Source organism: Dipodomys spectabilis, unplaced genomic scaffold, assembly GCF_019054845.1.
Source record: "Dipodomys spectabilis isolate Male_0828 unplaced genomic scaffold, ASM1905484v1 ptg000006l, whole genome shotgun sequence".
Taxonomy (NCBI): Eukaryota; Metazoa; Chordata; class Mammalia; order Rodentia; family Heteromyidae; genus Dipodomys; species Dipodomys spectabilis.
This window is the reverse complement of record NW_024870683.1, coordinates 10,622,144-10,649,780: the sequence shown is the minus strand read 5'-3', so window position 1 is coordinate 10,649,780 and position 27,637 is coordinate 10,622,144. Positions and strand designations below refer to the sequence as shown.

At 51.9% G+C, this 27,637-nt stretch overlaps 1 protein-coding gene across 1 annotated transcript in view; it reads left to right on the top strand.

Annotated features, from left to right (window-relative positions):
* The window catches only part of Tbc1d2 (TBC1 domain family member 2), a 40,306-nt gene extending 12,669 nt beyond the window's left edge, over window positions 1-27,637 (top strand). The window contains exons 4-13 of the mRNA XM_042696201.1: window positions 943-1,076; window positions 2,914-3,110; window positions 9,744-10,127; window positions 16,306-16,416; window positions 17,724-17,911; window positions 18,755-19,231; window positions 23,697-23,817; window positions 25,691-25,876; window positions 26,640-26,761; window positions 27,195-27,637. Of these exons, the coding sequence (XP_042552135.1) occupies window positions 943-1,076; window positions 2,914-3,110; window positions 9,744-10,127; window positions 16,306-16,416; window positions 17,724-17,911; window positions 18,755-19,231; window positions 23,697-23,817; window positions 25,691-25,876; window positions 26,640-26,761; window positions 27,195-27,402 (2,128 nt within the window). The 3' untranslated portion in view covers window positions 27,403-27,637. The remainder of the gene's footprint in view (window positions 1-942; window positions 1,077-2,913; window positions 3,111-9,743; window positions 10,128-16,305; window positions 16,417-17,723; window positions 17,912-18,754; window positions 19,232-23,696; window positions 23,818-25,690; window positions 25,877-26,639; window positions 26,762-27,194) is intronic.

Genomic DNA, 27,637 nt, shown 5'->3' with positions numbered 1-27,637 from the left:
ATACCAGCACTGGCAAGGCAAAGGCAAGAGGATTGTGAATTGAGGAAAGCCTATCTTTAAAAAAGAAAAGGAAAAGGACTATAAGGGACAAATTCCTAGAAAGACACCAATTAGTGGAATTGACTCAAGAAGCAATAGATAACCCAAGTATACCTAATCAACAGTAAGGAGATCCAATTTCCCATCAAAACCCTTGGGACTGATGGCTTCCATGGTGAACTGCACCAGATGTGTGAAGAGGGGCAGTACTGTGCTCCCATGGAGGGGGAGGGGAGAGAAGCAGCCTCTAATCCAGGCACCCACCTTCCTCTAGATTCCCGCTTGAGAAATAAGTACACTTTTATATCTTGCAAGGAACTCTAAGTGGTCTTTCCATGTGACTTGTTTTGAATTTCTCTGTGAGCCATGCTCTCAGACCCGCCTTTGTGTTACCTAGTTCCCTCCTATAACCCACACAAGTATTGAACTTGAATATCTAGTGCCTAGGCCTTAAAGAAGCGGCACACAGTGCCACGGCCTAAACAAGTGCTTGGCCAGCGGGCAGCCTGGGCGTCCAGTGCAAAGGCACCTCGGGCCCTTAATGGTCTAACCAAGTCGTTAAGAGGCCAGGGGGAGGACTTAGAGGGTTAGTTTGGCCAGTCCACTCAGCATCTGTATTTTAGGCACTGTTGTCAATCCCCAAGTAAGGGTAGTAGATACACATGGAACTCATAATCTAGCAGCAGGCCGGAGCTAGCCCAGCTCCTAGACACCATACAGTGTGCCCAAGAGAAAGCACGGAGAACCGTGAGTGGGCCTGGGGAGGATTAGTCACATAGAGTTCCTGGTGACTGGGGTGATGGGGGGGGTGGGCATGGAAGTGAGGCCTGACCCCATCCCCCGCCAGAAGACAGCAGGAAGGGTGTGGGGCTGCCAGCCTCCACTCCTGGCTTCTCCTTTCAGAAATACCATGCACAACATCCGCGGCAACAAGCAGGCCCACGGGACAGGCCACGGACCTCTGGTGGAAGAGTCCCCACAAAGTGGGGGCCCTCAGAGAGAGGAGCAGCCCTCAGTCCCTGAACCCAGCACCCCAGGTGAGCGCAGTGGGTGGGGGGGAGCTGCTTTCAGAGGCCAGGCCTCTGAGCTGGATGTGTGCTTTCCTCTCTGCCCAGCACTGGTGGGGGCAGGGGAGGGTGCGCGCATTCACGATTGCAAAACTTATGCTCCTGTAACGAAATGCATAGACTGTATGGCTTACACAGATGACACTTTCTTCTCCCAGCCAGATGGAGGCTGGAAGGCCTCCATTGAGCCACTGTCAATTCAGCATCTAGTGAGGGCTGGGCTTCCATACAGTGCCATCTCGCTGGCCACTCCCATAACTAGAAGTCAGAGCTCTGACCTCCTCCTTTCCTTCTAAGGGCACCCATCCTGTCTCAGGCTCCACCCCCGTGTCCTCCTCTAAACCAGTTACTTCCTGAGGGCCCCGCCTCCTAGCCCAGCACACTGGGGACCAGGGTTTCACTGGAGGAATGTAGGGAACACTGCATTGAATCCACAGGAGTATGTCAAACGTGAAGTGCTCCCCTTCACCAGTCCTGAGCTTCCAGACATTGAGGAACACTGATTTTTTAAATTATTGTGGTGATACATACTTAACAAAATTACCTTTTTAAAACTGGATATAGGGCTGGGAAGGAGGCTCGGTGGTAGAGTGCTTGCTTCGTGCATGAGGCCCTGGGTTTGATTCCTCAGCACCACATAAGCAGAAAAAGCTGGAAGTGGTTCTATGGCTTAAGTGGTAGAGTACTACCCTTGACCTGAAGAGCTGAGGGACAGCGCCCAGACCCAGAGTTCAAGCCCCCCCCCCCCCCCGCAAAATAAAAATAAAACAATGTAATAGTCCATGCCAATACTATTCCCAGCACTCTTGAGGCTGAGGCAGAAAATTTTGAGTTCAAGGCTCACCTGAAAACAAAAATAAAGGGCTAGGAAGGTGGCTCAGTGGTAGAATGCCTGCCTCACATGCATGAGGCCCTGGGTTCAATTCTCAGCACCACATAAACAAAAAAAAAAAAAGCCGCAAGTGACTCAAGTTGTAGAGCGCTAGCCTTGAGTTGGAGAGCTCAGGGACAGTGCCCAGGCCCAGAGTTCAAGCCCCACAACTGACAAAAAAATAAAATAAAAAACTGATGAGTCGGGCTGGGAAGGTGGCTCAGTGGTAGAGCGCTTGCCTTGCAATGCATAAGGCCCTGGGTTCGATTCCCCAGCACCACATAAGCAAAAAGAAAAAAAAGCCGAAAGTGGCACTGTGGCTCAAGTGGTAGAGCGCTAGCCTTGAGCTGAAGAGCTGAGGGATAGCACCCAGGCCCAGAGTTCAGGCCCCACAACCGGACCCAAAAAAAAAAAAAAAAACTGATGAGTCACACCTGTAATCCTAGCTATTCATGACACTAAGATCCAGATGATTATGGATCGAAACCTGGGCAGAAAAGGCCATGAAACTCCATCTCCAATTAACTAGCAGAAAGTCGGACTGAAGGCAAGACTAAAGTGGTAGAGCACCAGGCATCAGGAAAAAAGCTTGAACAAGAGCCCAAGGCCCTAAGTTCAAGCCCGTGGGTTGGTGAGGGGAGCAGTTTTGTCATCTTTAGATGCAGTTAATTAACTAAGTGTATTAAATCTGTTCAAATTGTATGCAACCATCATCCATCTACCTCCAGAATTCTTTTCATCTTCCCAAGTGAACCTCTTGTAATGATGCTTAAAATAATAGAGGAAAATGTTTCCTCCCTCCCTCCCCTTCTTCCTTCCCACTCCCCTTCCCTGTCTTCCTTGTGAAAAGGCTTAAAAATGACTTTCAGGGTTATGGACCTGTGGACCTTTAGGCTGACCAGGATTTGTGCTGCTTCTGTTTCTCCTCTTGAGCAGGGAGAGAGCCAGCAGATTCTCCAAAGGCCGTACCCAAATCCTTTGTGCCCACCAACGTTACACAGAAAGCCAAGCGCCAGAGCAACACCTTCCCATTCTTTTCTGATGGGCTGGCCAGGACCCGATCAGCCCAGGAGAAGGTGGTGGCATTGGAGCAGCAGGTGCTGATGCTCACTACCGAGTTACAGTCCCAGAAGGTGAGTTGTGGCTCCTGCCCAGGAGGCCTGAGGTCCCTGTGCAGCCCCTGAGCTTAGAACTTTGTGGATGACTACACATAGTGCATCTTCCCTGCTGGGCACAGCCCAGCCAGTGGCCTTTAAAGATCCAACTCCAGGAGAAGAGAAGCTAGTCTGCTGTCAGTCACATTAGGTGACAAAAAGCCACCAACATCAGGGATCTCTGAAGACCTATTTTAATATTGTCTTTTAAAGGCATTCCGGAGAGTCATGGCCTAACCCAGAAGAAAGGCAGTGTTTGGAGGGGTGGTTGAGATGCAGGTTCTTGGGAGGGGCAGATGGTGGAACTGGAGCTAGAAGTTGATGACTGGGTATCACAAGAGAGAAAGAGAGAGAGAACATGACAATGTCACAGGGAAGGGAGTGAGGGGGAAGAGAAAGACAGATTGAGAGCACAGCACACTCAGGGTGTGGCCCAGGGCTCAGCCAGGACCAAGTAAAACAGTGACTTGACTTATGGAAAATTGAGATTTAACACAGCTGGCAGTTAAGCATAGGAGTCACAGAAAGGGAGAGCTATGTGATCATACTTCAAAACAGCCAGAGATGTTAAAATGATTTATAAAGTGCTACAACTCAAAGAGTAGATGGGTTTAACCCTGGAGCCACCTCATGAGGAACCGGGGGTACAGTGGGGGTGCTGGTGGGCTGCCACACTGGCAGGAGACCTTGCAGTATGACAAAAGCAATACAGGTAGCACAGTTGCACAGTTGTTACCCTAAATCCCAGGGACCTCTCAGGCCCTTGCAGTGATAGGCTCTTCTTCCTCCAAGAGAAAGACCTAAGCTTTTGTGTTTGAGCTTTGTCTGTTCTGAGGAACTGCCCCCGCCCTCCCCAAACTTCCTTTTCTGGCCCCTGCTCTAGAAGACTCTTGCTGGGAATGGGGCATGTATGTACTCCTATGTGGCCAAGTCTTTGTCCCTCTCATAGACTTCTCTTTGTCCTCTCTTCTCTGCTTTTGGAGAAGACCGTTCAGAAACGTGCTCTGCCTACCTAAATTTTGCTCCTTCTCAGCCTTTCCAGTCCCACAACAGTCACCACCGCAGGGAACTGACAAAGGCTGTATTTCTGGTAGGCCAGGGGCTACATTTAATGTCATACTGGTGATTAGAGGGGTAGATCATTCATTTTGCCTTCTTAGTTCATTGGTGTATTTCCCAAGTCTTCACTGTGGGCCTATCACAGGCCCAGGTGCTGGGGAAAAGCAGAGGGCTGAGGACACAGACCCCGCCCTCAAGCACTCAAATTTCAGACAGGTGGCATCCAGCAGACCCAGCGCCCCAGTACCCACTCACAGCACACAGTGATGCCATGGGACGGAGGCAGCCCTATGGGAGTTCAGTTCCTCTCACCCCAGCCATCTGTCTTGTACTCTCTCATCTTGGTCTTCCTATCTCAAGGCTGTTGGATGCTGTAGAGAGCTAAGTGTTACTTGGCAGAGCAGTAGCTGCTCCAGGCCTCCTAGTCCAGCGAACTCTCAAAGCCAGATCTGGAAGAAAAAGGAACTTCCTGTGAACACCGCCACTCCTCTCACAGTCCAGAATCTGTGAGCAGTCCCTGACCCTGCCTTTCTTTCTAAAACAGGACGAACTGTTAGACATAGTACAAGGCCACAGGAGCAGTGTGCCCCTGGCACCCGTGGAGGACTCACCTTCCACCTGTAAAGGAAGGAGGACTCTGGGGGTTTGGAAGAGTTGCCAAGCTGTGGACAGCTCACATCCACTCAGAGAGGAAAGGTCATGATGTAGTTGTTCAGGTTTTCAAAATACTGGAGTTGTTTGCCAGGCAACAGTCGCTTACACCTATAATCCCAGCTAGTCAGGAGGTGAGATCTGAGGATCACAGTTTGAAGCCAGCCAGGGCAGAAAATTCCATGAGACTCTTATCTCCAATGAACACCCCCGCCCCCCCACAATGCCACAAGTGAAGGTGTGGCTTAAGTGATAGAGTGCTAGTCTTGCGGGGAGGAGGGGGAGGGGCAGCACGCAGGCCCTGGTTTAAGCCCCAGGACCAGCATACACACACACACACAAAGTTAAATTTTTTACTAGGTAACCTCCAGCGTATGTTACAGGAAGGTGGCTGGAAGATAAAGCTGTAGTGCGTGGTTTGGCATGGTTCCTAGCCATCTCCTGTGTGGCAGTCTAGAGGTTACTCTCAGCACAAGTCTTTATGGCAAAGCACAGCATGGCCTGGATTCTGGCTGTAAGCAAGTCCCTTCACCTTTCAGCCTGTTTCCCCTGTGTGGATGCATGTGTAGCTCTGCCAGGTGCGGGGTGGGGGGGCGAGAGGGGCGGGGAGAGACCATATCTGGAACATAAGGCTGAGGGCACCCCACAAATGTGACCCCGTGTGCTGTACATATCTGTTCCCAGTGCTGATTCCTTCCAACCTTACTGGAGCAAGTACCCCACAGGGAATGCCATCATAGCCTGTGGGAAGTGAGTTCACAGGCCACGGCAGTGACACAGAGGCCAGGTCTTCATTTGCTCCCGCCCTACCAGCTCTTAGGGTCACCAGCAGCCTAGACAGCACAACCAGAGGGAGAGGAGACCTAACTCCTGGCTCTGAAGTGAGGCAGAGGAAGGCATAACACAGAAGACAGCTCATCTTTAGGTGTCCAGTGGTCCCCAAACCCCCAAAAGTAGTGAGTGGGGCAGTTATTCAGGGTGTGGAGACTGAGATTATTGTGGTTTTAGATCACCCCAGGAAAAAAGTTACTGAGACCTCTTTCTCAATAAATATATTGATTGCATACTCCGGTCCTAACTACCTGGGGAGCATAAGATGGTGAATCACAGTCCAAGGCTGGCCTCAGGCAAAAAATACAAAAAAAAATAAGTAAAGCAAAAGGACTGAAGTGCAGCTCAGCAGTAGAACACCTGCCTGGCAAGGACAAGGCTCCGAGTTTAAACCCCAGTACTTCCGAAAGAAACCACCACAACAAAAATAACAACAAAAAATTCTGGGTGGGAAGCATTTTAACTGAGACCCTTAGAGTCCAACTCCTCTGTGGGACCCTGGCTTCCCCAGGGTCCACACTGCAAGTGCTTCCCTTTGTCTGAAGCAGGAAGAAGCTTCTTTCTGTATGCTCCTAGCCTTAGGGAGACGTGAGAACAGAGCTCTTGTCCTAGCTCAGCCAGCCATGTGGCCCTCGCGTGTCTTCAGTAATGGGGAGGGGGGGGAGGGGATGGATTTATATCTTGAACTCTGAGCTACAAATCGGAGCAAACTCTGTGTTCCAGCACTGTGCTGGCACTTCCTGGCACTCCTGCACAGGAAACAGAATCTGAGAGCTTCTCAGATCCTCAGCAGGGCTGAGCAGAGGCTTCAGACCTGGTCTCTCTTCCTGGAGAGTCTCCATCCTTTAACCATGCCATGCCTGAGGGGCTCAGGGAATGTGGGTAGCTTGCCTGAAGTCACACAGCTGGTAGAGCCAGGCCTGGGGCCCCAGTCTCCCCTTCCAGCCCAAGCCACCTTCTCTCCCTGATCACATGGCCTAGTCTCAGACTCCAACACTGGGACTGCCTTTTGGAACACATGAGGGAAGTCCTGCTCCTCCCTGCTGGTGTATTGAACCACAGTGACCCTGTTACCTGTACAGCACTTATCTGTCCAGCTACACTCAGTGCTGGCCCCACAAAAAGGTCTGGGCTTCAGGAGATGGTGCCAGATGGCTGATGGGCCAAATGCCATAAGCCCTTGGAGCTAACGGAGCCACACCCAGCCTGAAGGCCATCTGCTCTGACAGATGGCCAGCTCTTGTCTGGTGGAGATGGCCATCTGTTGGCTGCCCGGAAGGTCGGATCCTTAGGGGCCCCTTAGCTCCCTTGGGTTGATTTGGTAAAAACACAGAATTTTTTTTTTTCAGGAATCTTGACTGGCTGGGGCAAGGAGTAGCCCCTGACCTGGAACTCAGCCAGACTTGAGTCCACATCTCTGGCTGTATACCTGTCATCATGGAAGGAGGTTTGGGGGGCTTTCTCCTGCTTCATCCTGGACAAGGATTCTTGGCACACTTTTCTTACCATCCTTGAGGTGGCTCTGCCTGGAGTGGACTTCTTTTCTCCATCCTAATTATGAGCCTACAGAGGTTGGGTGAAGTAACTTGCCTGAGGCCACCCTTGCTAGATAAGCTCTCTGAGATGGGATGGGGACTGTTTGGGATCTGTTACTGTAATGATATACCAGAGGCAGCTGCTTCATAAAGAGATTTGTTTTGGCTCCTGATTCAGGAAATACAAGGTTGAATCAGCACACCTAGAATGGACGGCCTCCTTGCTGGCAGAGATCCAAGGCAATGCAAGCCAGCACATGGCAAAAGACATAGACACACATGTGTGTATCTGTGTCTCTTCTGGTCTCTCTCCCTCTGACAAAGTCGTCAGAATTCAGGCATGGAGTCCCCATCTCAACCACCTTATCCTAATCACTCTCTCAAGACACCCCCTCCCCACCTCCAAGGACCCTAGGTTAGGTATCATTTCAACACACCAAGTGTTGGATATACAAATCATAGGTACCCCATAGCGGGATCTGAGGCCTGTGTAAGCTGATCACCACCCACTTGGACCACCTTAAGCTCAGTTAGTGATGAAAATACCAGTGCTTTAGTGACATAAAGCTTCAAGCATATCACTTTCTGTGCAGGGCTCTGGGGATGGAGGAGAGCCTCCAGGCTGATGGTTGGGAGAGCCAAGTTTGGGAAGAAGATATCCAGACGTAAGCTTGAGAGTCAGGGGGAAGGGACCCCCTCCCCCGGCTTCTGATCTTGAAGTGAGACTCAGCATGGTATCTGGCTCTTCACCAGTTACCCCAGGCCATTGCCAGATCTCAGCCAAACCAGACTCACCTAATGGAATGTGAATCTCTCACCAGAGCCCTGAGAAGCTGGTCGCTTCATTCTGAACATTCCAGGCATTCTGGGTTGTGTACCCACCCCACTCTACCTTCCTGCCACACCTCTGACCCTGCGCTTTCCTTTCTCCAGGCCTTCCTCAGCCTGTCTTCCAGCTTCCTTCTGGGGGAGATCAGCCTGGAAAGTACCCGCCTCCGCCCCCCACTTGCTGCTTGGTCACCTCTGGCCCCATTCTTGAGGGCTCAGTATAAACTGCTGTGTGCCTTCTGGTCTCCCACCCCCTCCTACCTCCTCCACAGGCAGAAGTCACCACACGTGCCCAGGCCTGTGTCCCCAAAACACCAGAAATTGTTCCATGGAGGTGGTTTATCACCCTCACCACCCCCCCCAACAGCTTTTGCACTCCTGGGAGTTGGGAACCATGGCAGCTCCCTCTCAGGGAACAGTACTGTGGCCCAGGGCCTGGCATGAGCAGGCAGTCAGTAAAGGTTGGACACATGGATAGCTGTGTGGAAACGAGAAGCAGAAAAAGGATGGTCACTAGTACTGAGGTTTTTGAAGACTCATGCAAATGTGATTTTTTTTTTTAGTGTTTCTCCTCCAAAATGGCATTCTTCTTGGCAAGCTATCCTATCCAGCTGAACTATTTAAACGTTTTGGCATGAGTATAGTTGATAGATCTCTAAGAGAACGTGTTTTCTCCAACCAAGACCAGCTTGGAGCACAGCGCTGTGGCCAAAGGCCATCTCTGCCACATGGCCCTGGACGCTAGGCACCTAACTTCCTGTATTCTGATGCTGGCCCCAAAAGAATTCTCATTCCTGGGTGAAGTAGAGACTTGAAGGAACAAGGAGGCCCGCAGACCTGGAGTTTCCTTGTGTTTAATTGCCCCTGGTGAGAAGGAAGAAATTAAGATCTGTTTCTGAACTTTCCAGCACTTCCTTGTAGTGGCATTGCAATGTTTGATGGGATGGGCATTGAATAAGCTCTGGGCAGCTTTGCATGGTGGAGTGCCAGTGTATTTCCTCTAATTCTCTCTCAAGTTGATTAGAAGTGACTGTTTGGATGCTATATTGGGAAGCCTCAACTAGGCATTGTAAAAGAAATATCACAATTGATGAGTGATACATGCCCCAGGTTTTGCTAGCAACTAAGCTCAAGCTTTGAAATGTCAGTGCTTCAGGACCAAATTGCACCCTGCTCTCCTGGACCTCACTTTAGTCATCCTGGAAAATTACCAGTGTACATCAGAGTATGGGTTCAGCCACTGTAACAAAGGAGCCTCCAAGTGTTAGATCCTAAAACAAATTCAGAGTTTCTCCCGCTAACACTGAGGGGTCCAGTTAAGTGTGAGCAGCTCTGAGCTGCTGGAATGGGGGGGAGGGGAGACTGTCACCCTCAGTATGAACTTGTGGGTCTGAGGTGGCTGCCCTTGTACCTAGCACTTCTCAGGCAGAATTACCAAAAGGAACTGGACCCCGGGAATGTGTCTACTGGTTTCAGGGGTGAAGCTGCCCACATTCCCATTTGGGCAGAATAGTCACCTGCTCCACAGACTGTCCAGCCAGCACTCTGCTGGACAGAGAAGGCAGAAATGAGTCTTGAGATAAGATGCCCAGGGCCTCTACAGGACACTTGGAAGTGTTGTTAGGACTAGAGAGTGTGTTCCCTCTCTGGCACCTGTCAGGCCTTCCCTGAGCCTATGGACACGCCTCTGCCCCCTCTTTCCTCCCAGGAGTTGGTGAAGATCCTGCACAAAGCCCTGGAGGCTGCCCAGCAGGAGAAGCGGGCATCTAGTGCCTACCTGGCAGCGGCCAAGGACAAGGACCGGCTGGAGCTGGTGCGGCACAAAGTACGTCAGATCGAGGAGCTGAGCCGGCGGGTGGAGGCCTTGGAGCAGGAGCGGGAGCACCTGGCACACGAAGCCGGCCTGCGGGAGCAGCAGGTGCAGGAGCTGCAGCAGCACGTGCAGCTGCTCATGGACAAGAACCAGGCCAAGCAGCAGGTCATCTGCAAGCTCTCGGAGAAGGTCACCCAGGACTTCACCCAGCCTCCTGGGCCCCCCAGTACTGATGACCGGGACTTCCTGAGCCAGCAGGAGAGGATGGAGCATCTGAAGGTAGGCTTCCCACCAGGCCAGCCTCACCCTCTCCTGGGCCCAGGGCAGGCGGGGCTAGTGGTTTTCTGCCTGGGGTAGGGTCACCATCCTGGAATGGTGTGGCCTTTTCTTTGCCATCCTGGGCAAAGTGTCTCTAACTTACCACATTAGAGGTGAGAGCCCAGGATCAGCTATGTCGGGAGCCTGGGCCGGCAGCCTCCCTCGGTGTTATTCTGTCTCAGGGTTCCTCGAGGTGCCAGGGCTGCCCTGCACAGTGCTGCTGCAGTAGTTGGTCTTTCTGTAGGACTGACAGAATGCTTGCTGTGCAGCATCGTCCTAAGTGCCTAACCTGTGCCCACTCATGTCCCCTCCCACCAGCTCTGGGAGGCAGTCATTTATACATGAGCACACCCATAGTGAAGGTGGGGATGGCGAGGTGGAGAGGATAAAGATATGTGTTCGAAGCGCTGTCCCGAGTGTTAGAGCGGAACCAGTTGGTGTCACGTCTGCTGGCTGGTCTGTCCTCTCTGTGCCTCTCAGCTCCTCTGCCTCTATAGGTGTGCCCCCCTCGACCCCCCCCCGCTTCTCTGCCTTGCCTTGCCCTCTGTCCTGTCCGCATCTCGCGTCCCAGGCCTTCCCAGTTCACAGGGACCAAGACCAGGGACTTTATTTGAGATGTGAAGCCTGCTTCCTTCTCTTGTGACAAGAGCTGCCTGGCCAATGGGAGGCCTGAGACTGGGGACAGTGATTTAGCCCAACTGTCACCTGCTAGTCTGGACCCAAGACTTGCTTGCTAACCCTTGATGGCCACTCATATACTTACTTAGTTGGAAGCTCCAGTGCACCTGCATGATATAGAAGCTGTGAAAAGGGAAAAGGGAAAGCAATAGAAAAGCACCTGGAGAAGCATCTTGAGCATCGGCTACTGCTTCAGGCTGTGATGTGAACCAGTCCTGGCTGTGCCCCTTGCTAGCTGTGCAGCCTTGGGCAAGTTCTCTGGCCTCTGCATGAGAGATCTTTTAAGGTAGAAGAAACCAGACCTTCAAGAGTATGTGCAACTGGCTTGCAGTGGAAACACTTCCTCCCTGCCTGTCCACCAAAAGGCTTCCTGTTTGCCCGGCCTCGTCCATCGCAGGGACAGAACCTAGGTCAGCTGGTGGCTCCAGACTGCCCAGAGCCCCTTGTCTGCCTGTCTGTCTGGCCTCCCTTAGTGGACCCAGTGTGTTTTCCATTCACACTTTTAGGAATGCCCTTGTCATCAGGCCCAGCTTTCAGGGGACCCAGTGCTTTGTTCTTTTTTTAAAAATTTTATTCTTATTATAAAGGTGATGTACAGAGGGGTTACAGTTACATCAGTCAAATAAAGAGTACATTTCTTTTTTGGACAATGTCACCCCTTCCCTCACTCTGTCTCAATTTTTCCATTCCCACCCACAAGTTGTGTAGTCCATTTTCCACATGGTGTTGCATTTGTTCACCCTTGTCCCTCCACTTCTGCTCCCCCCTAAGCCCCCCAAAACAGATAAATGAACAAATAAGACAAAAAGAAAAAAAGCACAGCAAAGAAAAAAAACTCATGTTTTCATTTATTCATTCATCAGGGCTTTGTTGTTTAAGAAGTTTCATGTAACTTATTTGTTACTTTATAATTTTGTGTGTGTGGTCCTAGGACTTGAACTCAGGGCCTGGGCACTGTCCCCAAGCTGTTTTGCTCAAGGCTAGCCCTCTACCACTTTGAGCCATAGCACCACTTCCAGTTTTGTTTTGTTTTGTTTTGTTTTTTGTGGTTCGTTAGAGATAAGAGTCTCATTGGGACATTTCAGCCTACACGGGCTTTGAGCCATGATCCTCAGATCTCATCCTCCTGAGTAGCTACGGTAATAGGCATGAGCCATTGGCATCTGGCTTAATTTTTTTTTTTTTTTTTGGTTGGACATGGGCCTGAACTCTGAGCCTGGGTGCTGTCCCTCAGCTCTTCAGCTCAAGGCTAGCACTCTACCACTTGAGCCATAGTGCCACTTCCAGCTTTTTCTGCTTATGTGGTTGCTGAGGAATCGAACCCAGGGCCTCATGCATGCAAGACAAGCACTCTACCACTGAGCTACCTCCCCAGCCCTTAAATTTTTTTTTAAAGTAGTATTTAGAAAAGCCACCAAATGTCTCTCACCTTTGGGTCTGACCATAGGAGTTCATGTTTCCTGCTGGCCCTGTGATTGAGGTCCATTTAACTTTCAAAAAGTAGTCCTCTGTCTGTGAGGCTCATTTCAAGACCAGGATCGTTGACCCCTTGAATGTCAGAGCAAGAGGACATAAATATCTGACCTGCTCAATTTTTCTAGCAGGGAAGCTGAGGCACAGGAGGGACAGGGACTGTCCAGGGCCACAAGTTCCCCACAAGGGCCCGAGGGCCTGGTCCACCAGCATTTCCCAGCGGATCCCCTGGCTAGATCCTGTGAAGGCAGCGGCCACAGGCTGTCTGCTGAGCTGCTTCTCCAGCCTGCTGTGTCTCTCTTTTCTTTACTGGTGACTGTCCTGTGGCTTTTCTCCTCTCTCAGGTCTCTCTTTTTCCTCCCTACAGTTCTGAGCCAAGGAGCACAGTCAAGGTAGGGTGCCGAGCTGAATGGGAGGTGCTGTCTCAAGGGACACTTGCAGCCACTTACCTGCCCTCCCTCCCCCCCACACACCTGGGGGCCTTTCCTAGAACCAGAAGGGAGCACCTACAGACAGTTGTCTCCAAAGCCTGGGAACCCTCATGAGCAGCTGCTGCTGGGGGCAGGGTGGGTGAGGAGGCGGAGGCAGGAGCAAGCGCGCAGTGACTACAGGCGCTCACAGCCGCACTGGCTGAGCACCTGTTGTGGGCCGAACACCCCCTGTGTTTGCATCCTGGCTCTCTTCCACAACACCTGCATCATGCAGCATTGTCCTTCTCAGTCCTTGTTTCCTCCTCTGTAAATTAGGTTTGATAGTACTTTTATAGTCCTTCTGATAGTTTGATAGTACCTTGATAGCACCGATCCCACAGCACCATGGTGAGGATTCAACTATACAAAATAATGGCTGTGAGGGTGGCAGGCCTGACACATGGTAGGACCCGGGGGGCAGCTCTTCCTTCCTTCCTTCCTTCCTTCCTTCCTTCCTTCCTTCCTTCCTTCCTTCCTTCCTTCCTTCCTTCCCTCCCTCCCTCCCTCCCTCCCTTCCTTCCTTCCTTCCTTCCTCTCCCTTCCTCCTTCCCTTCCTCCCTTGCCTTCTCCCAGGTGTTTGGGAAGAAGAGCCACAGAGGGAAAGTACTTCAGGCTAGTGGCAGGCAGGAGTGGAGGCGGGCAGGCAAGTAATGGTAGCAACTGCTTTGCTTTTGCCTTTGGCCACCTTTGCCCACATTAACTAATTGGGCTCCCAGCCACCTCTTGAGCTGGTTCTGTTATTGTCCCTATTGACCTAAACAACTCTTTTTTATTTTTTGGTTGGTCGTGGGGCTTGAACTCTGGGCCTGGGCACTGTCCCTCAGCTCTTCAGCTCAAGGCTAGCACTCTACTACTTGAGCCACAGCACCACTTCCAATTTTCTGAGTGGTTTATTAGAGATAAGAGTCTCACAGACTTTCCTGCCCAAGCTGGCTTGGAACTGCGATCTTCACATCTCAGCCCTCCTGAATAGCTAGGATTACAGGCGTGAGCCACCGGCACCCGGCCACAACTCTGTTTTAAAAGAAATAAGAAAATAATTTACCCTGTGCCAAAAGTGAGTGGCACCAGTCCTAGAACATGGATTTCAGTTACCCTGGATGACATGGCCCAAGCAGTCACATGAACATTGCTGGCCATAAAACAAAGTTATCAGTCAGTACCTTCACCCATGGCCTTGGTAGGGGCATCTGGCAGGGGACTGCTTTATGACACATTCAGATAACTTTATCTATCAGTCAACATTAGGTCAGATTAAAAAAAAAAAGTTAAGGCATGCTGGGCACTAGTAGCTCCCATCTATAATCCTTGCTACTCAGAAGGCTGACCTGGAGGATCATGGTTCCAAGCCAGATCAGGCAGAAAAGTCTGCAAGACTCCATTTCCAATTAACAGCAAAATGCCAGACTGAAGGCATAGCTTAAATGATAGAATGCCAGCTAAGCAAGTACATAAGGTCCTGAGTTCAAGTCCTGGTACAAGAGAGGAAAAAAAAAGTCAAGGTGATTGACTATGACTATGAAAGGGTCTAAGATAGCTGAAAAGTAATTTTGGCTATGGACCTGCAGTGATCCATCTCTCCCCAGGCATGTTCTGCTCTGCCATGGTCATGTGATCTTCAGGATCTATAGTACAGATGCTCCTTCGTCAGAGAACTTCAGTTTCCATCCCTGGTTCCCAGATGTTAAGTAATGTTACATCCAGGCATCATGGTCCCAGTCTGTGCCTCTAGCCACCAGGCCTTTGCTGGCACACAGGCAACATCAGCATCTTTGCAGTCTTGTTCCTTTATGGTGCAACCTGCCAATCACATGGGCCTGGGTGCATCAGCCACGACATGGTAGAGACTTTCTGGAGTTTGAATGTCCTGGTGGATGCCAGCTGGGAGGGTGGCAGGCCAGAAGCACAGTAGCACACAGTCTTTCAGCCTAGGAGCTGGGGGATATCACTGGGACCCCAGTGATAAGATGTGGCCTCTTGATGAAGTCAGCCTGGTGCATTCATCTCCAGTCCTGAGACAGAGGGCAGCAGCTCTGAGTATAACTGGGAGCATCTGAGTGGGAAAGACCTGGGAGGCCATCTTGGCCAGAGTAAAGGCCAGCCCACATAGGGCCAGGAAACCTAGGGGCCATGCACACCACATTATCTCTAATGATAAAGTGCCACAGGCTACAAGTGATGTTGGTCATGTCCAAGCCACTCAGGGCCTGTCAGAGGTCAGCCCTGCAAGTAGCACTTCCTCCACGCACAGCCCAGGACACTTTCCTGAACAGAAAAGGAGACTTGTGTTTCAGCTGGACATACCCTGGAATTGTTAGGGATGACTTTAAGTGTGTTCTATGGTTTGAATGGCTTCTGAACTATCCTTACCAGAAGAATAAGATCAAGAGCCATGACTATGTCTCGGCTTCTTTCATGAATTTTCCTGGGTCATAGTTCAATCATTTGCCCCACAGTTGGGTCTCACTCCCTGTCTGGACAGCACAAAGGGGAAACTCTAGGCTCCCAACCTCTCTGATTTTGAACACATAATCAAACTGAAAACACCCAGGGCTCAGATTTTTAAGACAATATAGGAAAGATAATGAGCTATGGTAAATTCACCCCGTAAAATAGTCATTGGTCATCAGAAATGATTGTGGAAGCTAGATGCCAGTGGCACACAACTATTATCCTAGCTACTCAGATCGGAGATCTGAGGATTGTGGTTCAATGCTAGCTGGGGCAAGCAAATCCAAGAGACCCTTATCGTATACACCCTTGCATTCCCAGCAACTGAGGAGTCTGAAGCAGGAGAATCACTAATTTAAGACTGGGCAATATAGTGAGAAAATGTAAGACGTGTGCCTCTTACATGTACCAGGCCTTGGGTTTGATCCCAGGACACACACACACACACACACACACACTCACTCACACACACATTCACATACATACACACACACACACACACACACACATTCACATACATACACACACACACACACACACACACACAAAGAGCTGGTAGGGGGTATAATTGTGGTATTTTAACAAAATAGAATCATATTTCAAGACAGTGATTAATTTAAAATTTTTTGTTTCCAGTGTTTTGCAAATATCTGATACAATGTATTGTCAAAACAACATTACTTGATCACCTCTGTTTGTCTCTGTGCTAGGTATTATACCTGCTACCTCACTTAGTTTCCCAGCTGCCTAGTAGAGTTAGAGGTAGTTGGTGTTCCCACTCTTACAGATCAGGAAATAGAGGGCCAGGGTGGGTCAGGAGCCTGCCTGAGACCTCCAAGCCAGAATGTCAGAGCCAGGACTTAAATTCCTACACTTGAATTCTCCAACCCAGCATGCTAGGAGCCAGAATAGAGGAGGCCATGGGTGAACTTTTTGTCATTATTGGGAAAGTTTCTCAAGGAAGTTTTGACAACTCATTAAAGGGTATACCTGAGTGCTCAGGGCCAGGAAGATTTGGCAGGGGAGAGGAGGGGGCAGTTGCTGACATGCCTCACTCTCTCCTTCAGGATGACATGGAAGCCTACAAGACCCAGAACCGCTTCCTCAACTCTGAGATCCACCAGGTCTCCAAGATTTGGAGGAAGGTGGCTGAGAAGGAGAAGGCCCTACTAATGAAGGTACAGGCGCTGCCCACATCCAGCAGCATGATGCTCCCTCTCCTCTTGCCTCTGCCTTGTGGCCAGCCCCATCTAGGGCTTCTTCAGCCCCTGGGGGCTAGCTGACAGCGTCCCCTGTTCCCAGTGTTTACTGGCAGCTATAAGGGAAGAATGCCTAGTTGAGTAAGCTTGGCTCCTCCATCCTCAGGGCTGGAGCTGAAGCCAATGAAGATGCACTGGACTCAGGATACTTGGGGACCTAGAAATAGGAAGGAAAGGCAAGGAAGCCTTCCTGAAGGAGGCATCCAGGTTAGCATGGGTGGTGAAAGGCCTTGTAGTAGAAGCATAGAGCAGGCTCATGGACTGGGCCCCAAGATGGGATTGTGTGCCATGGGTGAACCAAGGAACCAAGAGCTAGGCCTGATGGGGAGAGGTACGGGGGTAATGGAGGGGTGTGGAAATCTGAGTGCAGGGCCCAGGGCAGCCTGACATGCTGAGCAGACAACGGTGGCTGCTGACAGAGATGGGCATAAGGAAGAACCTGGCTGGGAGGGAAGGGGGGGAGATTTGGAATCTGTCACCAGTGTCTCTGGAAAGGAAAGCAGTTACAGGATTCAGGAAGCACCAGGAAGAGAGACAGGCCACCGCAGTGCTGGCAAGGCTGCGGCTGATGGCAGCCTTGGTCCTGAAGCTCCCACCCAGGACCAGGGAGGTAGGAGCTGAGGGCCCAGCAGCCACCACAGTGCTGTGGGGCTCTGTCCCCATCTCAGACAGAAAGCCAGAGGCACAGGTTGCCTGCTGGGCCCAGCTCCATCCAGCCTATGTAAATAGAAGCAAGCAAGCAGTCATGGGGGGTGGGGGGGACCAATGCTCCAGGTGTGTGTGGGAAGACAAAGTGGCCATTGCCCAGGGCCGTGTCCTGCTAGTGAGCACCTACAGAGAACTGGCCCTGTGCCCACTGGTGGACAGGCCTTCACACACAGCAGATAGCTGATCCTCAGTAGCGTGTCTGGAGAGTCTGTATGAAACCTACCTTAGAAATGGGAATCCTTAAGACAGAATAGTTGAGGAACCTGCCACAGGCCACACAGTTGGAGTAACAAAACCAGGACAGAACTATAGGTGATACCCCAGCCTCCCTTCCTTTCTGAAATAAGCTTTATCCCTGGCCCTGCCCACTAGGCTTGACTCGGTTGTAAACCACTGGACTGGGGCCCTCCTTCCTCCTTGCCCATATGCAGGACCAGGAGAGGGGAGCTGGAAGGACTCAAAGGTGTTCAAAACTCTGGACAGCCTGAGCAGCCTCCCCTCTCCCCCCGCCCCTGCAGTGTGCCTACCTCCAAGCCAGGAACTGCCAGGTGGAGAGCAAGCATCTGGCTGGGCTGCGGAGGCTACAAGAGGCGGCGGGGACAGAGACGCACGCGTTCTCCGACCTGCTGCGGCAGCTCGTCCAGGAGGCGCTGCAGTGGGAGGCCACCGAGGGCTCAGCTGACCCCGTGGGGCTGAACCCCGTCAGGTGAGCCTGGGGTCCCACCCTCTGTGTGTCAGCCCTGCACGGCCATGACTGCCTCTGGCTCCAGGCGCGTGCTGCGCGGTGCCATGAGGAGGGAGCCCGGGCCGAGCCACAGAGCATGCGTGGCCAGGCCAACAGGGAGCTTTCCCTCCCTCCTCGCCCTTGCCTGTTCCCTGCTGGCCACACCTTTGCCCCTTGCTGGGCACAGCAGCTGCCAGTTAACTACACAGGAAGCAGGGGTGGCCCACTGACTGGTGCCTCACTGTGGCCCCTCACCTGTCTGTCTTTGCCGTGTGACCTTGAGCAGCTCACGTCTCCTTGAGCTGTAGGATGTGGCTGAGATCGATCCTCACTTTGCAGGATCGTTCAGCTGAACAGAGAGCGTGTGCAGGGCATGTGGTGGGGGCAAACAAATGTTGCCTAAATGCAAGGCCCTCTGGACAGGACCCAGGCTCTCCCACCTCGCTGGTTCGTGGTCTTGGTCTGTCCCCATCTATCCACGAGCTTGCTGGTGTGCTAAGTGGGGCTCCGTGTAAGCATTGCAGGCCCCTTGGTCTGAGGTTTCGTGGAGTAGCAGAAGCTCCCCTGCTGGTCCAGGGCACATGCACCTCGGGGAGCACTGGTACAAGAGCATTTCACTGGGTCTTCAGGAGTCAGAGGGGTTTTCTCTACCCATCATACATATAAGCAAACTGAGGCTGGGACGTGGAGTGATCTGCCGAGAGGTCCATGGGTAGCCCTCGGCTGAGCCAGGGTGGAAGCTGGCCCTGGTGCCCCTGCCGGTGCCCCTCCTCTAGGCCCAGTATCTGCATGTTATAGCTCACTCATACGACCTTCCCCCGGCAGTGAGTATGATGAATACGGCTTTCTGACAGTGCCTGACTATGAGGTGGAAGACCTGAAGCTGCTGGCCAAGATCCAGGCGCTGGAGGTGCGCTCCCACCACCTGCTGGGCCTTGAGGCCAAGGAGCGGCCCCTGCGGGAGCGCTGGTCTGCCATCGATGAGCTGGCGCCCTCGGCAGAGCTCAAGCAGATGCTGCGGGCCGGCGTGCCCCGCGAGCACCGGCCGCGTGTCTGGAAGTGGCTGGTCCATCGCCACGTGCAGCACCTACAGACTCCTGGCTACTATCAGGAGCTGCTGGGCCGGGGCCAGGCCTGCGAGCACCCCGCCGCCCGCCAGATCGAGCTCGACCTGAACCGGACCTTCCCCAACAACAAACACTTCACCTGCCCTACCTCCAGCTTCCCCAGCCAGCTCCGCCGGGTGCTGCTGGCCTTCTCCTGGCAGAACCCTGCCATCGGCTACTGCCAGGGCCTGAACAGGTGAGCCGCTGCAGCAGGGAGGGCACGGCTTTGCCTTCCAGCGTCTCTCTGGCTCTGGGGCCTGCCAGACTGATGAGCCCTGAAGTTCTTCCCCAGCCTGGTAGAACCAGGCAGGTGAGAGGACATGTTCCCCACAGCCTCAGAACTCAGCACCCTCCACCTGCAGGCTGATTGGCTTTGCTCTTGGGAGCCAGGGTCACTCTCAGAACCATTGGAAGGGACCCACAGCCCAGCCTCTCTTTGAGCTACACATCTGTCTCTTTCCACTCATCCTTTGGACACGTATAGTCTATCAACCAGCAGAGTGGAGACTTTGTCCCTGGAGTTATAGGCCTTCCTTACCTCCACCCCTCACACCCCATGTTCAGGTCTGCAGTTCTGCAGCGCCCAGCCTGTATTACTTTCCGATTTGGTCTAGTAGTTAGAGAGCAAGACAGACAGATCGGAGGCTGAGGATGGAGCCTGGTGGACACTCCAGCAATGGCTCTAGAAATTGCAGTCTGGAGTATCTTCCAAAACAAGTTTTTTGTTGTTGTTGTTCTGTTCCTGGGGCTTAAACTCAGGGCCTCGGTGCTGTTCTTGAGCTTCTTTGTGCTCAGGTCTAGGGCTCTACCACAGCTCCACTTGTGGCTTTTTGGGTAGTTTAGTGGAGTTAAGAGTCTCATAGGCTTTCCTGCCTGGGCTGGCTTTGAATCACAATTCTCAGATTTCGGCCTCCTAAGTAGCTAGGATTACAGATGTGAGCCACCAGTGCCTGGTGCCAAAGTAAGTTTTGACTCTGTTTCTTTCTTCTTTTTCTTGTACTGGGGATTGAATTTAGGGCTTTGTGCTTGCTAGGCTCTGCTGCTGAGCTACCAACGCAAGTTCAAGTTCACTTATATACTCACTTAAGTACTCAGCAAAATCTACCTAAGCCATTCTGCTGTTTTTAAATCAGAGTACATGTTGTATGATATTTATTTAACACAGAATCAGCATTCAGTGTCCTCGTCGAATTTGAATGATTCCCAAGGGTAGATATTCTGTATACTTTTATTTATCTAGCCTAAACTTGGCTGAGTCTGAACAAGTATTTGTATAATTGCTGGGACTTCAGAGCTGGACTCCAACAATAGTGCTCCTCCTTGGAAGCCATTAGAATGCCATGTTACTCTACATGTCTGGCAGGTGAGCCTAGGGGTCCCATTCCCTCACAGCCCAGCTAAAGCTGTGCACTTCTTGTGACTATTTGAGTAAACTGCAATCCAGAAGGGACAGAATCTATAAAGCTCCTTTAAGAATAGCTGTGAAGGGAGCTGATTTCTTACATTCCGTGCAGAGATCAGACAGGAAGTGGCCCTCACTGAGGTGCTTTGCACACCTGACATGTCCTCGTGAAACCCCATGAAGGGTGCACACGTGCCCATTGCCCATCTGAGACGAGAGAACATCTGACAGCCTTAGGACCTGCCCACTGTTCTCCAGGCCTAGTGACCTGGCCAGCTGCTGACCTTGGACTCTGGCCTCATGCCCAGAGTCCCATAATCCACCTTGTCCTTCCTCCTGCCCACCATCACTCCGAGTGGGAACTGTGGCAGGAAGGTGTTGAGCCACCCCACAACCTTCCTGATCAGATGTGACCTCTGGATAGACGATTAGCCACAAACAGGTTGCAGTGTTGTGGAGTTGAGCTAGGGCTAAAGGATCCTGTAGATCTGGCTCATGGGAGAGATGCTTCCCCAGTGTGGAGAGGGCAGGCCAGGATTGGACAGCTGAGATCAAGAGAGGTAGAAGATGCCCAGGAAGTGGTTTTTAATATCCTCCTCTAGGCTGTACTTAAATTATATATGTAAGCACAGACAGATGTTATTTGTTCAAATATTTATACCATCACTTTAAAAGGAGCTGCTTGGACTATGGACAATATTACCAGGTATTCTTTCGAAGGATCTTAAACACAAGCCGCCTTGTCTGAGTTGCCATCTAGTGACGATTTTTAGAACTGCATGCATTATATCAACCATTCTAGCTTCTTTAGATGGTGATGAAGTGGTGGTCTAATGCCAATTTAGAGTAAACGTTTTAAAGCCAATTCTTTGTGAAAATAAGTGGTTTTCTTTAAGGATAGTCTGTTCTTTCTCCCAACCATACATGCCCTCCTTAGCAGGCCTCCTCAGGCCCCAGATGCATGAGGTTGAAGTTCTGCAGTAGCCCTGGACAGTTTATTAGCCCTGGAGAGGCCCAGTCTGCCATAACTGACCTTTTAATGTGTGCCAAAGTCTAAACCCATGCTGGTGGGGGTTCTTGGTCTGAAGCCAGAGGATGCTCTGGCGAGGTCTAGTGGGATGGAATATGGGGTAGGGTGGAGACAGCACCAGGCTGAACTTTGGGAATTCTGGGTCTGTTCCCATTCTGCCATCAACTGACTATGTGATCTTGAGCCAATCACTTTTGCTTTCTGGGCTTCAGTTTTGCCATCTGTGCAATAAAGGGTAATGTCTTGACCAGAGGAAGGAATAGGAAGTAACTTCCTAGAGATCTCTTTGAAGGAAATTTTCTAAGGTAGCTTCCAGACTGGTAGCAATGGGTGCCATAGTTAGGTCTTCCCTGAGCATAGATTAATTGAATGTGGCATTGATCAGTTAGTTATATCTGCCCTGGACATAGACAAAGTGAATATGGCCCTGATCCATCAATTAATTATGTCTGCCTTAGGCATAGACAGTGAATGTGGCCTTGATCAATTAGTTGTTTCTGCCCTAAGCATAGCCAAAGTATATGTGGCCATGATCAATTAGTTTTGTCTCTCCTGGACATGGCTAAAGTGAAATGTGGCAATGATCAATTAGTTATGTCTCTCCTGGGCATAGGCAAACATGATGGCTGATGTACCACACATTTGCTATCCTTGAACTTAGTGCCTTCTGAAGGTCCTCTTCCCCATCTATGGGAAGACTGAGCCTCCTATTTCCCAGGAAACCACTGACTGTTCTCTTCCATTCAGCTCAGATTCAAATTAAGGCAGAGTGGGGAGAAATTCCTTCCTGACAGCTGGGAAAAGAGAAGGCATTTCTTCCTTCCTTCCTTCCTTCCTTCCTTCCTTCCTTCCTTCCTTCCTTCCTTCCTTCCTTCCTTCCTTCTTTCCTTCCTTCCTTCTTTTTTTTGTCAGTCGTGGGGCCTGAACTCCAGGCCTGGGCACTCTCTCTCAGCTCTTCAGCTCAAGGCTAGCACTCTACCACTTGAGCCACAGCACCACTTCCAGCTTTTTCTGCTTATGTAGTGCTGAGGAATTGAACCCAGGGCCTCATCCATACAAGGCAAGCATTCTACCACTGAGCCACCTTCCCAGTCCCCTATTTCCTTTTTTTTTCTTTCCTTTTGAGAATCAGCACTGTTTTTTAAAACTCATGACCCTGTAAACAAGGTTGAGGTCATGAAGCCAGCCTAATAAGAACCCTAAGACTAACTAACTAGACAATGAGGTGCATTTGTTTTGTTTTAGTGTTGGTGCCATGATAGCCATGATGCCATGATAGTCATGCTCTCGCATGGCTTTCCACTAAAGGCTGGCGCTCTACCACTTGAGCCATACCCCCTCTTCTAGCTTTTGCTGGTTGATTAGAGATAAGAGTCTCATGGACTTTCCTGACCCAGCTAGCTTCAAACAACAATCTGCAGATCTCAGCCTCCTGAACAGTGAGGGTTATAGGCATGAGCCACCGTGCCCAAATGAAGTGGACTCTTTAAGGGCTTAGTCTGTGGAGATGCTGTGGTGTGTTATGCTAAGGCGCTTGAGGAACACCACTGCCCGGGCATGACTGTGCTAGTTAGCATCGCATAGATCTTGTTTCTACAGATGTCCCAGAGGCATTACCAAGATAGTGCATATCACCAGGATGGGCAGGTGTTCCCTAGGTGTCCTTGAGTGTGAGACCTGCATCTCAGACTAGAGGAGAAGTCAAGAGAAAAGGAGCTACGTGTGTTGAGCACTGGTGTGGGCCAGACAGTGGGCAGGACACTGAACCTGGGTTCCTTCTCAGTGAATGTTGCCCTCCTCCATTAAGGGGTAAGACTGAGTCTCAGAGGTTGGTGTACTCACCAGAGCCTGGGCTGGGCACCAGAGGTGCTAGCCGTTCATCTTCACATAGCCCTGGGTGATTATGAGGAGGCAGGGGCTCAGAGAGGCTAAGAGCCTTGTCCAGTGCCACCCAAGAAACAGCAAGACTATGGTTGACACCCAGGCAACCTGACCCAGACACCCTGCTCTGAAATGATTGCCCATGCTCTAGACATTACCTTAGACATCCTTCCCAAAACAGTGCTACTCCAAGAGGTAGGTGCCAGACCCCCAGTCTGGCTAGGGAAGGGGCTGGTTGGTACAAGTATGGGAGATTCTGCCCTAGGGCTTCAGGGAGCCACCTCTGCCACCAGCTGCCTGGCAGGGCTGCAGCTGCCATGGATCGCTGCAGGCTTCTTCCTCCTCCAGGTTGGCGGCTATCGCCCTGCTGGTCCTGGAGGATGAGGAGAGTGCCTTCTGGTGCCTTGTGGCCATCGTGGAGACCATCCTGCCTGCCGACTACTACAGCAAGACACTAACAGCGTCCCAGGTAAGCAGGGAAGGAAGGAGGGGACGGAGCATCCATGCAAGGCCGTGGATCCCAGAAAAAGCGGAATTTCCCAGGCTTCCCGTTCTCTTCTACACCGTGGCCCATAACTCTCTCTGAGTCTGAAGAGGTCCCGTGAGCTAAGGATCTGCCCAGCCCTTGAGACTGGTGCTGACATTTCTCATTGTCAACAGTCGGCTTCCTAAGGAGGGAAGGGTAGATCCACTGTCACCCGCTGTTGGCCAATCACGAATTTCAGACTGTAGGTCAGTGAGACAGGAAGTGGGCTGGCCAGAAGGTCTGCAGTAGATTGCCCGGGCATCACTCCTGGTCTTGCTGGGCTGGAGGGTGGAAATGAGGTGACAGGCCTTGCCCACCAGTTGTTGTCCATGGTGGCACAGCTTCCCCCAGTGTTGTATCCCCTCTACCGCCTTTGGCCCCAGGGTCAGGCAGAGTGGTGTTCTGAGCTCCAGCCAGCCATGTGGTTCAGGTCAACGATGTCTGAATCCCAGGCTTGTCCACTTTGGGATCAGACTGGGTTCCAGCCTTGCTGTTCTTGCCAGTCTGCCCCTCTCTCACCTGTCTCCCTGCCTGCTGCCATTGTCTGTCACACACTTGTCCCTCCCACTAACAGTGGCGAGGACCGCATGGGCTCAGCAAGCCGGGGAGTCTCAGAGGCAAGCGAGGACTGCACTGGAAGGGAAGCCAACCTGAGTGCCCTAAACGATCATGAGTTTTTTTTTTCAGCTTGTTTCAGTGTCTGTTCCTTGACTGCATCTGGGATCAGACCCCTTCCAGCCATGTTTTCCATCCGCTGCTCCACAGTGCCCAGCCTAGCCTGGCTTTCATCCTCATGCTTGCAGCTGTGATCATCAGGGCTGCACTTGCCTTGGCCCTGTGTATTTGGCTCAGGCTTAAAGAAGTGGAAGGGCAAAAGGAGGGAGCTAAGCAGGGCACTGGTGATTCAGACTTATAATCCTAGCTCCTCAGGAGGCTGAGATCTGAGGGTTGTGGTTTGAAGCCAGCCCAGGCAAGAAAGTCTGTGAGACTCTTATCTCCAGTTAACCACCAAAAGGTGGAACCGGAACTTTGGCTCAAGTGATAGAGTGCTAGCCTTGATCATAAAAAGCTTAGGAACAGTGCCCAGGCCCTGAATTCAAACCCCAGACCTCTATGCATACATGTGCATGCACACACACACACACACTGCTGGTTTCCCTACCCTCATGGTTCTTACGGCCAGAACTGTCTCTCAGGACTGGTCCTGGCTGCAAGGCAGACTGGGAAATAAAGTCTTGGCTTAGGTCAGGCAGCACATCAACTCATACACAAATCCTCCAGTAGACTCTGGCACCTTAATCCAGTGTGTTAACCTGCCAGTGTGGGATGAAACCATCAGGGTCCAGTGGAGCAGGGGTGGAGGCATGGCATGGCCACCAGAAGAGGTCATGGGTAGTGTTGCCTGTGGAGGACACTCCTTGAGTCCAGCATGGCAGGATGTGGAGACTCTCCTCTAATACTACCTAGGCCCTTCCCCTGAGTGTCCTCAGTCAGGCCTGATATGAGAGTAGAATGACCCCAGGTGTCACTGATAAAAGCCTGGGGACAATGCTCCGATATCCCTAGGGCCTGTGGGCACAAGACCAATATCGTGGCTGCTAGCAGGGTCAGCCAGCTCTAGATCCAGGTGAGCCAGGGGGCCAGGGACCAGAGTGCAGTGGTGTAGCCAGTGGCTGGCCTGTCAGGAGCAGCAGGTGATGTGCCACTCATCTTGTCCTTCCAGGATGCTAGGCAAACTGACAGGGTTTGATGGTGGGCAGGGAGGGAGACAGCTGCTTCCCAGGCCACAGGCAACCAGGCCCCTGTCCCCTTGCAGGTGGACCAGCGGGTGCTCCAGGACCTCCTCTCAGAGAAGATGCCCCGGCTGGTGGCCCACTTGGGACAGTACCGTGTGGACCTCTCCCTCATCACCTTCAACTGGTTCCTCGTGGTCTTTGCAGACAGTCTCATCAGTGACATCCTCCTGCGGGTCTGGGACGCCTTCCTGTATGAAGGGACCAAGGTAGGCAGCGGCTGAGTCAGCCCTTGGTCTAGCCTGCTTCTTGGTCTTGAGATGGGGAAGGCTGGGTACCCCTATTGGGGTAGTTTTATAAGCAGAAGTTCATATGAAGGGAAGTAGAGTCTTCCGAGAATGTCCCTGAAGCTGAGGACCCCTGTTGGGTTCTGGGTGGGAGCTTGGGGCTTGGCCAGGCCCTGCCCTGTCCCTGTCTGGATACCCGGGACAGGATCACCTGTCAAAGTCCCACGTAAAGACGCAGTTCTAGCCAGTTCTAGCACTGGTGGCTCACACCTGTAATCCTAGTTACTCAAGAGCCTGAGATACGAGGATCACGGTTTGAAGCCAGCCCAGTCAGGAAAGTCCATGAAACTCTTTATCTCCAACTAACCACTAGAAATCTGGAAGTGGTGCTTGGCTCAAAGTGGTAGAGTGCTACCCTTGAGCAAAAGAGCTCAGGGACAGCGCCCAGGCCCTGAGTTTAAGCCCCACAACCAACAAGACTAATAAATAAATAAATGACACAGTACTGACCTCACTAGATCCAAGGGCCAACACTTCCCCTATCATGAAGTTCAAGGGCAGGGCTGAGACCCAGTCAACCTAGATTGCAACTACGCCCGGCTTGGGGTCTTCAGTCTCTCCCACCCTCTGGCCACCCCTGCCTTGTGCCTCCAAGCCTATCCAGGGTCCCTGTCCTGCCCTGGTCTCTCCCTTTGGGAGTGCCTACCTCGCTTCCCACACCTCAATGGACTCTGCTGGGCGCTAGGTGGTGTTCCGCTATGCCCTGGCCATTTTCAAATACAATGAGGAGGAGATCCTGCGAATACAGGACGGCCTGGAGATCTACCAGTACCTGCGCTTCTTCACCAAGACCATCTGCGACAGCCGGTGAGCCCTGCCTACCCCTCTGCCTCCCACCATGCACCCCCAGACAGGAGTCACCCCAGAACAGGAGTCGGGGACTGCTGTGTGCTCATTAGAGACTACTCCTCTAGGATACCCCAGACCTGGGCTTTGCCCTTAGCCCTCACAGTTCTCTTAGAATGCCTCTTGGCCACCCCATCTTGGTCAGCTTTTATTCATCAAAACTCAACCCCTTTGTCACCTTCTCCAGGAAGCCTTCCAAGCAAGACCCCTTTCCATACTGAGTTAACGACCCTGCTAGTCCCTTCCTGCTCCAGTATATACCTCAGGGTGGAAATACCTTCCTAGTCCCTGCCTTCTCCCTGGAAGGGGAGCTGCTAAGGTCAGAGGACAGAGCTGTGCCCAGGGAGGCCCTGTGCTTGCAGGCTGTACCCTGCTGACCGCATCTTCCTACCAGGAAGTTGATGAATATCGCCTTCAACGACATGAACCCCTTCCCCATGAAGCAGCTGCAGCAGCTGCGGGCAGCCCACCGGGAACGGCTGGAGGCCGAGCTACGGGAGCTGGAGCGGCTGAAGGCCGAGTACATGGAGAGGAGGGCGTCCTGGGGCAGAACGATGCCCGAGAGCTATGCCAGCGAGGAGGATGGGGAGGGCGAGGCCTGACCTGGCCCCTCACCTCCCAAAGCCCTTCTCACCTGGATGAGCAAGCCCCCGGAGGTCAGGCCGCATGACCCTCAGGACATTTCTGGGAAGCCACTGGTTGGCAATGTCACATGTGTCACATACATGCACACACAAAGCACTTTAGCCCGTGGCAGGCGAGAGCATGGGGTCCCCTGGGGTGTCTCCTCAGTATATCCACAGAAACTTCCATAAAGCACCATTACTGTTGAAAACA